The following is a 14,522-nucleotide window of genomic DNA, read 5'->3' on the forward strand; positions in this document are numbered from 1 at the left end:
TGTTCTGGATCGGTGAGCCCAGCTTACTCTAGTAAAAGTTTAGCAAGCGATAGTTTAACCGGCAGTACTCGTGTGTTCTGGATCGGTGAGCCCAGCTTACTGTAGTAAAAGTTTAGCAAGCGATAGTTTAACCGGCAGTACTCGTGTGTTCTGGATCGGTGAGCCCAGCTTACTGTAGTAAAAGTTTAGCAAGCGATAGTTTAACCGGCAGTACTCGTGTGTTCTGGGTCGGTGAGCCCAGCTTACTGTAGTAAAAGTTTAGCAAGCGATAGTTTAACCGGCAGTACTCGTGTGTTCTGGATCGGTGAGCCCAGCTTACTGTAGTGCTTAGGCTTTCCTGTGCCTTGGGAGACACAGTCCAAGTTTTAAAGTGATTTTTGTTCTAGTTGTTGTTTTGTTTTTTTCGAGATAGGGTTTCTCTGTATAGCCCTGGCTGTTCTGGATCTTACTCTGTAGACCAGGCTGGCCTCGAACTCAGATCCCCCTGCCTCTGGGCTTTCTGAGTGCTGGGATTAAAGGTGTGCACCACTACTGCCCGTCCTTTAACGATAGTTTAACCAGTTCAGCTGCACGTGTGGACTGGGTCACTAATCTCTTGCTGTTTGTTCCCTCACAGGTAACACAAGTAGCGAGACAGCCAGGACCCCCCACCCCTGCCCCTTACTCAGCACATGAAATAAGCAAGGGGCTCCCCAGTCTTGCGGCCACGCCCCCGGGACATGCATCGTCCCCTGGACTCTCTCAAGTAAGAACTGCAGGCTTTATTTTGTTTTCTTTTTAAACGGCATTTCCTTGTAATCTATGTCTTTTCGTTTCTCTAAAGGCAGCTGTGCCCGCTGGCAGGCAGTTAGTGCAAGGCTCTTAAAGGCTCAGGCCACCTTGTCCTATGTGTCTGCTGGCCACTGGCACCCCATGCTTTTCACCTTGGAGTAATTAAAGAAGAAACAATTTATATTTAGTTTTTCTTATTTACTTAAGAAAAGTTGAACCCTTGCTGGGTGTGGTGGCGCACACCTTTAATCCCCACACTTGGGAGGCAGAGGCAGGTGGATCTCTGTGAGTTCAAGGCCAACCTGGTTCTACATAAGTTTCAGGACTGCCAGGCCTATAGAGAGAAACCTTTTCTCAAAACAAAACAAAACAAACAAAAACAAGAACAATGAAACAAAGAAGGAAAGACAGAAAAACAGACAGAAGGAAGAAAAGAAGGAAGGAAGGAAGGAAGGGAGGAAGGAAGGAAGGAAAGAGAAAGAAAGGAAGGAAGGAAGGTGACCAATGATTCTAAAATTAACAGGAAGTTTCGGTGAGCAGCCTCTTTAGTGTCCTGGCGGAGCAGTTGTCCTCCCTGTCCCTCTGGGGCGCTGCTTCTCTGCTCTTTGCAGAAGATCTTTTCTATGGGTGACTTGGGTGAGTTCTTGTTTATTGTTTATTGTTTATTGTTTATCTTTTCTATGGATGACTTGGGTGAGTTCTTGTTTATTGTTTATTGTTTATCTTTTCTATGGATGACTTGGGTGAGTTCTTGTTTATTGTTTATTGTTTATCTTTTCTATGGATGACTTGGGTGAGTTCTTGTTTATTGTTTATTGTTTATCTTTTCTATGGGTGACTTGGGTGAGTTCTTGTTTATTGTTTCTTGTTTATCTTTTCTATGGATGACTTGGGTGAGTTCTTGTTTATTGTTTCTTGTTTATCTTTTCTATGGGTGACTTGGGTGAGTTCTTGTTTATTGTTTATTGTTTATTGTTTATCTTTTCTATGGGTGACTTGGGTGAGTTCTTGTTTATTGTTTATTGTTTATCTTTTCTATGGGTGACTTGGGTGAGTTCTTGTTTTTTGTTTATTGTTTATCTTTTCTATGGGTGACTTGGGTGAGTTCTTGTTTATTGTTTATTGTTTATCTTTTCTATGGGTGACTTGGGTGAGTTCTTGTTTATTGTTTATTGTTTATCTTTTCTATGGGTGACTTGGGTGAGTTCTTGTTTATTGTTTATTGTTTCTTGTTTATCTTTTCTATGGGTGACTTGGGTGAGTTCTTGTTTATTGTTTCTTGTTTATCTTTTCTATGGGTGACTTGGGTGAGTTCTTGTTTATTGTTTATTGTTTATTGTTTATTGTTTATCTTTTCTATGGGTGACTTGGGTGAGTTCTTGTTTATTGTTTCTTGTTTATCTTTTCTATGGGTGACTTGGGTGAGTTCTTGTTTATTGTTTCTTGTTTATCTTTTCTATGGGTGACTTGGGTGAGTTCTTGTTTATTGTTTCTTGTTTATCTTTTCTATGGGTGACTTGGGTGAGTTCTTGTTTATTGTTTATTGTTTATCTTTTCTATGGGTGACTTGGGTGAGTTCTTGTTTATTGTTTATTGTTTATTGTTTATTGTTTATCTTTTCTATGGGTGACTTGGGTGAGTTCTTGTTTATTGTTTCTTGTTTATCTTTTCTATGGGTGACTTGGGTGAGTTCTTGTTTATTGTTTCTTGTTTATCTTTTCTATGGGTGACTTGGGTGAGTTCTTGTTTATTGTTTATTGTTTATTGTTTATCTTTTCTATGGGTGACTTGGGTGAGTTCTTGTTTTTTGTTTATTGTTTCTTGTTTATCTTTTCTATGGGTGACTTGGGTGAGTTCTTGTTTATTGTTTCTTGTTTATCTTTTCTATGGGTGACTTGGGTGAGTTCTTGTTTATTGTTTATTGTTTATCTTTTCTATGGGTGACTTGGGTGAGTTCTTGTTTATTGGTTTCTTTCTTCCCAAGAGCTCATGGGCCTTGTTAGCTTAATTCAGTGGTTAGCTGTTATGTACTGGAGATTTCTCAGTGGGTTTTACTCAGGGCAGGACAGACATTCATCTGGCTTTAAGACGTCAGTGGCTCTCCTCTATCCCCGGCCCTTCCCTAAGATCCTGTCCCGCTGGTCCGTACCCTGAAATCTCATGTTCATGTCTCGGTGGTTAAGAGCTGTGCATGGAGGGGCTGGCGAGATGGCTCAGTGGTTAAGAGCGCCGACTGCTCTCCTGAAGGTCCTGAGTTCAAATCCCAGCAACCACATGGTGGCTCACAACCATCCATAACGAAATCTGATGCCCTCTTCTGGAGTGTCTGAAGACAGCTACAGTGTACTTACATATAATAAATAAATAAATCTTTAAAAAAAAAAAAAAAAGAGCTGTGCATGGGAAAGGAGCCCTGGTCCTCTGGAACCCTGACAGTTCTTGCAGCTGCTGAGTCACCCCTCTAGCCTACATACATTTGAAACTTTTGTTTTCATAGTTTAGGTGTTTTGGAGCTTCACCATTACCGAAGCTTCTAAAATTAAGAAAAAATAATTATAAAACTGGAGATTATTACATTTGGAATGTCAGTCATAGTTTAAAGTATAGAATGTTCACAATAGGAATTATAATTTGCTAGACTATAGTCAGTTTGTTGCTGTATTAAGGAATATATGAATAGGCTTGTTTTTACATAATAGAACTTTGCATTTTAAATACTTAAACTCTTACTTGTGTACATAGACTTTTTTTAGATTTATTTATGAGTGCTCTATGTACACCTGCACTGCAGAAGAGGGCATCAGATCCCATTACAGATGGTTGTGAGCCACCATGTGGTTGCTGGGATTTGAATTCAGGACCTCTAGAAGACCAGGCCGTGCTTTTAACCACTGAGCCATCTCTCCAGCCCCATGAACATAGGCTTTTGAACAGCAGCATTTAAACTGTAGCTAAAGTGCATTAGTCTGAATCTCATCAAGTCAAAAAAACTGCAGCATTTTGAGGGAACATTGAGTATAATGAATTGAGTATAGCGAATTGAAGTCAAGATATTTTGAATGAAAAGGACTCTGGTGTGTCCGAGTGGCAGAGGCATGCAGAAGCTGGTTTCCTGTGGCTGATGGTGAGCTGTGTACTCATGGCGGAAGGGTCTCTGGGGGGCACAGTATTTTGTCCTGTGGAGTGTTGGCAAAGCTTGTTCTTTCATATTGATCTCTCACAAAGAGCTGGTGTGGTGCACATGGTCCTGGGCTTGTGATGACACTGGGTGGATAGGTTGCAGTTCCCAGCGGTGAAAGCTCTTGGCCTTCTGTCAACTTTATAGTCAGTCAGACTCAGATTCACTGAACAGAAAGTGCAAGAAGACCTTGTCCCAGTTTTTAAAACGTGTTGGTTTGCTTTTAATTGTTTTTATAAAACACTAGCCAAAAGCAACTTGGAGGAAAGGGTTTATTTCAGCTTATAGACTTCAGTATGCCATTGAAGGGAGGCAGGGGACGTGGAGGAAACACCTACTGGCTTGCTCTTCGTGGCTTGTTTAACTGGCTTGTTTATAGTAACCAGGACCACCACCCACAGTGAGGTGGGCCACATAACTCATCAACCAGGAAAACACCACAGGCTTGGCTTCAAGCCTAATGGACAGAACACTGGCTCCCATAGGCTCGCACATATGGCCTCATTGGAGGAAGTATGTCACCAGGGGTGGTCTTACTTAGCCTTGTCCGCCTGCCTGTCTGCCTGCCTTGTCTGTCTGCCTGCCTGAGTCTACCCACCTGTCTGCCTGCCTTGTCTGCCTGCCTGCCTGCCTGCCTGCCTGCCTGAGTCTACCCACCTGTCTGCCTGCCTTGTCTGCCTGCCTGCCTGCCTGCCTGCCTGCCTGCCTGCCTGCCTGAGTCTACCCACCTGTCTGCCTGCCTTGTCTGCCTGCCTGCCTGCCTGCCTGCCTGCCTGCCTGCCTGCCTGCCTGAGTCTACCCACCTGTCTGCCTGCCTTGTCTATCTGTCTCCCTGCCTACGTCCACCCACCTGTCTGCCTGCCTTGTCTGCCTGCCTGCCTGAGTCTACCCACCTGTCCTGCTTCACATCAGGATGTAGTTCCTTTCTCTACTTGCCCTGCATGCCACTGTGCTCCGTGCTGCGATGATCATGGACTGTTCTTTGAAAGTGTAAGCATGCCCCAGTTAAACTAGAAGAGCTGGCCGTGGTCATAGTGTCTCTTCACAGCAATAAAATAGTGACTAAGGCCTGGGCATTTTCTCAATTGCACTTCTCTATTTTGTGTTGACAGAAAATCACCCCCCTTCCAAACCCCCTCAGACAGGGTTTCTTTGTGTAACCCTGACTGTCTTGGAACTTACTTTGTAGATCAAGCTAGCCTTAAACTCCGAGATCTGCCTGCCTCTGCTTCGTGAGTGCTGATACAGAAAGGTAACCTGTTCGAGTAGATGGTGTTCCCTTCCTGGTTCTCTGGGTAGCTAAAGGGAGTGCTGTGACCTGCTGAGGGTTCTGGTGGCCCGTCTACCCTTTAGAGCTTGCTGCAATTCTCCCTTTGTGCTGGTGAGGGAAGGCTGTGCTCAGGAGGGGAACACTACTACTAAAAAGCTGCCTGAGTAGTTAGTTAGCTGTTGGCTGCTGGGCACTGCTGTCTGTAGCTGTAGTTAGCTGTTGGCTGCTGGGCACTGCTGTCTGTAGCTGTAGTTAGTTAGCTGTTGGCTGCTGGGCACTGCTGTCTGTAGCTGTAGTTAGTTAGCTGTTGGCTGCTGGGCACTGCTGCCTGTTGCTGTAGTTAGTTAGCTGTTGGCTGCTGGGCATTGCTGCTTGTAGCTGTAGTTAGTTAGCGGTTGGCTGCTGGGCACTGCTGCCTGTTGCTGTAGTTAGTTAGCTGTTGGCTGCTGGGCACTGCTGCCTATAGCTAGCTAGCTTTTGTTTTTTTGTTTTTGTTTTTGTTTTTTGAGACAGGGTTTCTCTGTATAGCCCTGGCTGTCCTGGAACTCATTTTGTAGACCAGGCTGGCCTGGAACTCAGAAATCCACCTGCCTCTGCCTCCCAAGTGCTGGGATTAAAGGCGTGCACCACCACGCCCCAGCGTGTTAGCTAGCTTTTGCTACGTTTTGTGTTCTTCTTTCTTCTACCCTTTCAATCCCGTAACACTAGAGAAACATAAAAGAGAAAAGAGGATAGAGAGGAAAGGAAAGAGATCCCTTGACATAGTTAGGTTTTAAAATGGAGGGGCTTTATGGTTCGACTACTTCCTGCTGATGGGGGCTTCTCGAGTTTCTTGGGGCAGGTTTGATCTTTGCTGTCAGGGTAGGTAATTTCTTCTGTTTGTTTCTTCTTTGAGCACATCTATTTAAGAAACTTCAACCAACAACCTTTGGGGCTCTAGCATTTATATACCCTTTGAAAAGTCTCCAGAATTCCAAATGCCATCTAGTCACACTATCACAGAAGCTAGCCACAGTTGGCAGAATCACGACTCAGAGCATGAGGCAAATCATAGTCAGCTGCTGTGGGAAATCTGAAGCAGCCCATATTCCCACACCTAGGATTAAAATGAAAACATGGTCCTGTAATATTTCTATATTTTTAAAAAGGAACCAAGATTCCCAAATCTTCACTACAGCTGAAGATATCTTACCCATATCTGGACAGGACAAGGTGTGCCTATCAGGGATCTGGATAGGAGAGAAGCCAGGGCTTGGAGCCACTTCAGGACCACAGGAGCCAGAAGGCAAAATCTCTTGCAGTGTTGCCTATGTAGCATCCTCCGTTGACAACAGTGTGCCAGCTGAGATGCTGAAATATTTATAGAGCCAGATTCATTTTCCCATCGTAGGCAAACAGGGTGACTTTTGAGCTGAAAGGCAAGCAAGGGTGATTGGTAAATAAGGAGACAGCTCCTTAGCTCCACAGCTGGTTCACAGCTCTTCAATTTCCAGGAAGTCAGGACTTGCTAGGACGGCACAGTTTGCGTTCAAGAAAGGACGTGTTCTGGCCCTTGTCAGTTGTAAGGCCACAAGAACCAACCTTTTGCTGTTCCTCCAGCTCTCCTTAGATGCCAGAACACATGAATAGCCAGGAAGCCATGAATAGGCTGCCAGTTACTGCCCTGGTGTTTTTATTGTCTGTCTGTGAGATTGCACCTGATTTGTTGAGTTACCTAGTAAGTAAGTGAGTGTGTGTGTGTGTGTGTGTGAGAGAGAGAGAGAGAGAGAGAGAACACGCTTGTGTGTGTGTTGGGGGGGTGAGAGAGTGATCGAGCGTGTGTGCATGCGTATGCATGTGTGTGGGGGAGAGGGAGATATTGAGCGCTTGCATGTGTAAGCACATGCACACTTGCTCCAGGCAAGCGCATTCTCTAAGCGACTTCCCAGTCCTCTGTTTCCCGTTTTGAAGCAGGGTCTCACTGAGTTGTTCCCCAGGTGTCTGATGCTGCAGTCCTCCTGTTTCCGTCTCTCCAGTAACAGACATTAGAGGCTTTGCCACTAGGCCCAGCTTTTTATTTTTTATTATTAACACAACTAACGATTTTACTTAGTGGAAACTTTTGTATATTTAAAATTTTTCATTTTTATGAGGAAAACAAAGTTACAATTTTATGACTTTAACAAGAAGTTTTTTCCTAATCATATATTGTCAAAATAGATGAATGTTAAATGTTCTTAAAAAAGGAAAACAAAGTAAAATTTGCAGTTTTTATATTTCATTTCCATCTTTCTAAAAAGTGTTTTACATGTATGTGTTGGGGTGTTTGCCTTCACATCTGTGCACTTGTGTGTGTGCGCACCACGTGTATACCTGGTGCTCAGGACGTCAGAAGAGGGGCTCAGATCCCCTGGAACTAGTCAGTAATGACTGAATCACCCGACCCGGTGCTGGGGACAGAACTTGCATCGTGTGTGAGAGCACCAAGTGTCCCTAACTGCTGATCCGCAGCTCAGTCCTCCCCCCTGCTCCCTCCTGTCTACCGAGTCTTTGGAGGGAGGGCTGTTAGAAGCCAGCTGGGGCAGCATCGCAAGGCTCCTTGCTGCTGGAGCACTGACAGCACTCGTGCTCTCTTGGTGCTGGCTGCTGTTTGCTTGTTTTTGATAATATGTTATCATACTGAAAAATATATTTGTTGGGAGTTGAGTATTTAGCTCAGTGGTAGAGGGTTTTCCTAGCAAGCACAAGGCCCTGGGTTCGGTCTTCAGCTCTGAAAAAATTTTAAAAAAGGACAAAAAAAATATTTGTTGACAAAAATTTCACAAACTTTTGTCTTTTTTTTTTGTTGTTCTTGTTGTTTGAGCCTGGCTCTTGAGTAGCTCAAGCTTGCTTGGAATTTACCATTTAACTGAGGGGGTGGGGCCTTGAACTCAAAGTCCTCCTGTCTTGGTCTCTAATATGCTAGAATTACAGTATATCATCATGTTTGGCTAGAACAAATACAGTCAGCTGTCTTTGCCATTGTCATTAAATAAATGTCCTGCTGTCTTGGCTCCTGACTGTAACCCTAGCCCTTGGGGGCCAAGTTGGCAGGATAAGGCCAAGTTCCCTAAAAGAGAAGCAAAAAAACCTGAATAGGTTATAAATACCTGAACAACCAATGGCTTGCTGTGGTATGATGCAGGAGTGTGGTGTTATTTCTACTCGTGGTGGCTTTATGTGACAAGACTGGGAATTTCCACAGCCTGTCACCTTTTGCCTTTGTTGGCAGGGCACCTGCAGTTATTTATGAAGAAGGACTCTCAGTGAGTCCCTGTTAGTCCTGCCTCATCCACCTTACCTTGAACCAAGTGAGAGCAGCTTTTGGATGGTGATTTCGTTGTGCCTTTCCTTGTATTGCACACAGTTGCAAAAATAGCCCAGGGATTAAAACAATTCCATGCTTGCTTTTAAGTGCTGTTGTTAAGAGTAGTGACTAAGTGGTCATTGCCCTGTTTGCACACAGAGAGACCAAAGGGTAAGTCTCTGCTTGGGAAATCTACACCATCCACACTGGTCGAACCCACATAGGAAATCTCAAAGTGTCACGTCAGTGTTGTTAGAAAATGAAGGGACTTTACAAGAGTCAAACTGATGGTGGTTTCATGGGCATTTCTCATTGTCTTTCTTCTGGGCCCCACTTTTGATTGTTGCCCCCCTTTTCACCTAAGTTCTGTCAGGGCAAAGAGCAGGATCTCTGGACACAACTGGACATTGCTTGATTTTTACCCCCCTTGCTGTCACTTGGTGTTTTGAGTAAGTTTTTTTAAAAGCAGTCTTCGTCCTTTCCCCTGCAGGTTTTCCTCAGTGGACACCTGTACTTTCTGCAGATTTGAGCAGCAGCTCAGCTCCAGCGCTGCCACGTTCTAGAACTCTAGCGAGGCATTCACATGCTTCATATCTTTATTTTTGGTTTCTGTTTCTGTTTTGTTGTTTTATACTTCCAGACCTTGCTATTTCCTCAGAGAAGTCAGCACATCCGGGTGAATCTTGGGAAGGAGAAATACAAGTAGAGGCGTCTTTGTCTGTCTTTTGTTAAGAATGCCAGGCTGGGGATCAGTCAGCATGTGCCACAGGTGACTAGGAACACAGCTGGATCACCCAAAGTACTGGTACTGTTTCTGGCAGAAACACCCTCTGCACGCATGTGTTTGAGCAGGCTGTTGGGGTGTACCGATAGGACCATGGCAGAAAGGTCAGCAGAGGGAACAAGTACCATGGCCATACAGAGTCCTGGTCTGAGTTTAATCCGGGTTTGCTGAGAGGAGAGGTTTGCAGGGCTGTAAGAAGGGGTGAGGCGACTCAATAAAGGACTGTTGCCTTTATAAAGGAGCAGATAGGAAGGCAATTTGAAAGCCTGTGAACTGGAAAGAGCAGTGTATAAACGCTTCTTTCCCCTTCTTTTTTATTTTCAATACAGTTTCTCTGTGTAGCCCTGGCTGTTCTGGAACTCATTCTGTAGAAGAGGTTGGCCTCAGAGATCCCTCCTGCCTTTGCCTCCTGAGTGGTGGGATTGAAGGCCTGTGCCCCCACTGCCTGGCTTCTCTTCCTTTCTTTTGAGACAACTTCTTATGTAACTTAGATAGAGCTATTGCTATGAAGAGACATCATGACCATGGCACCTCTTAAAGAATGAAAACAATTCAATTGGGACTGGCTTACAGTTTCAGGTTCAGTCCATTGTCATGGTGGGATGCATGGCAGCATCCAGGCAGACACAGTGCTGGAGAAGGAGCTGAGAGTTCTACATCTTAATCCACAGGCAGCTGAAGGAGCCTGGCTTCCAGGCAGCCTGGAGGACACTAATCTGCACTAGACTTAGCTTGAGCATAGAACCTCAAAGCCCATCCCCGCAGCGACACACTTCCTCCACCATCATCACTCCCTATGGGCCAGAACTATTCAAACTGCCACAGATGGCCTCCAGTCGAAGCCTCTCAGGTGCGAGGGTCGTTTCTAAGCTGTCCATTAGTCCATGGGCTAGATTTGCTTTTCTTACATAGAGTAAGTCTCCGGCGACTGAATTGTACCCAATATTGTACCCAATGGAGGACCACTATTTTACGTGTGTGTGTGTGTGTGTGTGTGTGTGTGTGTGTGTGTGTGCAATTATATATATGTGTGTGTGTGTGTGTGTGTATATATATATATATATATATATATGAATGAAATTATACTGTGTCCAGTATTTTGTCAGACTTCGCAGGTAAAGAAGTTTGCTTGCTGCTCGCTGTCCACAGTGCTGCATCCCCAGGTAGCACTGCACTCCATCTTCCTAAGGCCCTGTTACTTCTGATCATGTCTGTGGTTGCCCATCCTCTCAAAGACAGGCCACCATAGAGTTCACGTTGGCCTTCAGCAAGTAACCCCATCAGTTAAGGAGCATGTAGTTAACAAAACAAAACATGAGTTTATCTTATCAGCCAAATGCTTTAAATGAGGCTGCTGTACTCTGGAGAGTAATACTGACGAAGCAGCTAGGGAAGGGAAGGACAAGGTGCTAGTGCCAAGACGGAAGTGTTTGGAGGATGCTCAGGATGCAGCTCAGGATGTGAGGTCCAGTGTCATGGGGTGTCCTTCCCTGTCAATTCTGGAGTTTGTATGAATTCTCTGATGCCATTGCCTGTAACCTCAAGTTATTCCTTAATATAGAATGTCTGCTTGGTACTTTTTGTTATTTGTTGTTCTTTGTTATTGATGTTGTTCCCTTAGTCTCAAAAGATGAATGACCTGGAGAAGGAAATGCTGTCCAGGCTGTAGCTGCCTGTGTTCAGGGCCTCATCACTTGGTTCTCTGTTCTTAGGGCGTCTACTTAGGGGATGTGGTTGCTAAAGATGCTTTTGTCAGCAGACTTGGTTTTTGTTTGTTTGCCTGCTTGCTTGAGAGTTTTGCAGTGTAACCCAAGCTCCCCGTGTTCCCCGTCCTCCTGCATCATCCTTGCTATGGCCGGGATTACAGGTGTGTGCCACGGTGTGCCACGGTGCCCGGGCCTGCCTGCTGCAGAGCCTGAAGATTGTCTTCTTGTAGGAATCTTGAGCAGGTTTACTGAGACGTACTTTGAGTTACCAAGCAGACAATTTATAGAAATTAGTATTTGAACAACAGTTGTCAGTAGCCACTCCCCTGTAGTGAGGGAGGTCAGCTGTCCAGTTGCCATGTTTAGGAGTGACTAAAAATTCTGACTGCTGTTAAGGGTTTGGAGAGGACTTCCAGGTTCACATTTGAAATGGAGAAGGTGGAAACAGAACTGGTGACTCAGAAGCCAGCTGGCTCATTTACATAACCATTTGGCAACCTTTAGAAAGGGAAGGAAGGCCTGGAAGCTAGCCCAGAAAGATCTGAGTACGAAGGGCCAACCTGCAGGTATCACTCTTGTTTCTTGTAGGTTGAGAATGGTTATGACAACTTCAACTTCAATAAAAGCAGAAGGTTAAATAAACCATTTGAAGACAAATGCCAAAGAGGGATTATAAAGTTTCTTAGTATTTATATAAAAAATGAAATATCAAAAAGTTGGGTACATATACAAGGGATTTTTGTCTTCCACTTAGCTGGTCCTAACTCTTAAAAGCTGTAAGGAATGAAGACTTGTTGGAGAGTGGCTGGTTCTTTGAGAAGGATAACATCACACTGAACAGAAGTACCATGCAGGCTCTCTAAGGAGTGCTCTGTCTTTAGGAGTCAAAATGACAGATTCTTAAAACACATCAAGTCTTGCTCAGATTAGAGCTGGGTGGTAGGCACCTGGAAACATTAAAGTAATTGTAACTAAAAGCTGCTCTTCCCAGATCCCAGAACATGAACTGTTCATGGCAGAGTACAGGCCAGTGTTTATGGGCAATTTTGTACCAGATTGCCATTTCCAAGGTAAGAGCTGGTTGGTCAGCACTGTAGGTGTCTAGGGGACCCTGTGACACAGGTGTCGTTATTTCTATCTTGGAGATTGAGAAGGAGTGATTTGACAGGTGGGAGGGCATCTTTGGGAAGCGGCCAAGTTAACACCCCCCAGTTCCCAGCTTCTGTGTATTTTTTCTGGTGCTCAGAATTGAGCTTAGTGGCCTCACCCATGTTAGGTAAGTGCCCCACCACCAAGCCACCTGCTCTACTTGCAGTTCCCAGTCTCCACGCTTCTTATAGTCTCAGAGTTCACTAGCACATTTCCGTTCAGGTTCATTTTTAGATAAGTGAGGCTTTTAAAACTCATTCTGGCCAGGCATGGTGGCGCACGCCTTTAATCCCAGCACTTGGGAGACAGAGGTAGGTGGATTTCTGAGTTTGAGGCCAGCCTGGTCTACAAAGTGAGTTCCAGGACAGCCAGGGCTACACAGAGAAACCCAGTCTCAAAAAACAAACAAACAAAAAAACCTCATTCTGGAGACACTAGTACCATTCACAGCATGGTCTTTAAAATACCATTTCCGGGCTGGAGAAGAAGGCTCAGCAGTTAAGGGCACTTGTTGCTCTTCCTGGAGGTCAAAGTTCATGTCTTAGCACCCATGTCAGGTGTTTCACACCATCTGTAACTCAAGCTGCAGGCAATCTGACATCTTCTTTTGACCTGTGGGCTAAAGTATACACACTGTACCCATGTATGTACACATAGATACACACAAATTTAATTAAAAAAAAAAAAGAAAAATGTTTCATAATGTTTTAGCGTTGGGAAATGACTCCATAGATAATTCCTTGCTGTGCAAGCCATGAGGACTCCACTCTAACCCTTCTAGTCCTTCATTAAAAGCTGGGTGTGGTGGCATTATGTTTCAGGGTCTGGGTAGCAGGGACAGCGGGATCCTGGAGCTTGTTGGCCAGATGTCTAACCATCCGGTGACATCTGTGTTTGGTGAGAGAGCCCATCTGAAGAAGAGAATGGTAACCTGATGTCACCTCTGTCTTCTGTACAGGTGCACAAGGGCACACACCTGCACTGTGCACACGCGGGCTGTACGCTCTACACACAAAATAGAAAAAGTATGTTTTAGTTTTTAAGCAGTTGACATGAAACACCTTGCTAAACAGTGGGCTTTTATAGTAACTTATCTGCACATGGATGGTGGCGGCGGCTCATGTTCTTTCATCCCACGGTGGCAGAGGCAGGCATAATTTTGAGTTTGAGGCCAGCCTGCTCTACAGAATTCCAGGACAGCCAGGGCTACACAGAGAAACCTTGATTGAAAAACCAAAACCAAAAATATTTAAAAACAAAGGAAGAAGAGTTCTAGGGCTCACCGAAGATTGTCTACTGTGATAAATGAATGGGCGGGAGGTAGTTTTGATGAAAGTGATCCAGAGTCTAAATAAAGATGGGCGACAGGAAGAAAGCAGCACAGGTGAGAGAGAGGGTGGCAGAGAGGGTGCAGGCAGTGTTGGTCTGGCCCAGGCCCTGACAAAGGGACGCTGTCAACATCTGTGGGTGCCCGCGGGCTCAGTGGACCAGCAGGCTTGTCCGCTTGCACCCGATGTTTCCTAGTGAGAAGGAGCTGTGTTCCTTTGTGGGGTGTGCTAACCCTTGGGCACTGTTGTTAGTTACTGTTGTGACTCTAGGAAGCCCCTTAGGCATAGTTGTGGGTATTTCTTGTGGTCCAGGGAAGAGCATGGTTTGGGTCTGGCCTGGGTGACTGTGATGTGTGCCCAGGTTTGGGGGGGGGTGGGTGGGGTGGTAGGAGATGCCTTTCCTGCTCTGTGCTAGAAGCGAGTGTACTGAAGAGCAGCACAGCCCTGTGCTCGAGACACAATCCGGTTCCAGGATTCTGTCAGCAAATAAGCTCCGGTAGAACACGGGTGCTTCGATGCGGGGATGCTGTCCCACCTAACTAATCAGAGCGTTTAAGGAAATGCAACGGTAGAGATTGAGCTTTTCTGTTTGCTTTATTTATTTTTTTACTATGGTACTAATGTTTCAGTTTTTAGAGTATGGTGTGAAATCCGTTTGCTTTCAACATTATCGCATTCTAGGATTCTGTTGATGATGGTAAATATTTTGACTTGGGTTGCTGAGGTGGCAGGAGGAGCTGGGTGGTAATGAACGACTAGAACTGTGTCAGTGTGCTGAGGACAGTGCTCATTAGCTGTCAGAAGGTCACAGGAAGAGTGACTGGGTGGCTTTAGTGCAGACTGCATGCATACTGTGCCGTAAGTGGTTTAATTGCCTAAAACCGTCACTCAAAGCTCCCACAAGCCACAGTTAAGGAGAATAGTATTTGTGGCAGATAACATTTAAGACACAGCCCTTCTCGTTTGTACAGTGTCCCTGGTGTCGCAAAGCAGCTTCATTCAGCAACAAAT

General features: G+C 45.0%; 1 protein-coding gene across 55 annotated transcripts in view; it reads left to right on the forward strand.

Moving 5' to 3' along the window:
- Positions 1-14,522, forward strand: part of Eif4g3 (eukaryotic translation initiation factor 4 gamma, 3) — a 215,308-nt gene that overhangs the window by 65,554 nt on the left and 135,232 nt on the right. For 34 of the 55 annotated variants that reach the window (XM_017320161.2, XM_006538775.4, XM_006538770.4 and 31 more), the window contains one exon: positions 617-745. The exons of 20 other annotated variants lie outside the window; for them this stretch is intronic. In XM_017320161.2, the coding sequence (XP_017175650.1) occupies positions 617-745 (129 nt within the window). Of the gene's footprint in view, positions 1-616; positions 746-1,294; positions 1,408-14,522 lie in introns of all 55 variants that reach the window. One more of the 55 variants, XM_006538789.4, reaches the window with a different exon arrangement.

The sequence above is a fragment of the Mus musculus genome, chromosome 4 (genome assembly GCF_000001635.26).
Source record: "Mus musculus strain C57BL/6J chromosome 4, GRCm38.p6 C57BL/6J".
In the NCBI taxonomy this organism is placed as follows: Eukaryota; Metazoa; Chordata; class Mammalia; order Rodentia; family Muridae; genus Mus; species Mus musculus.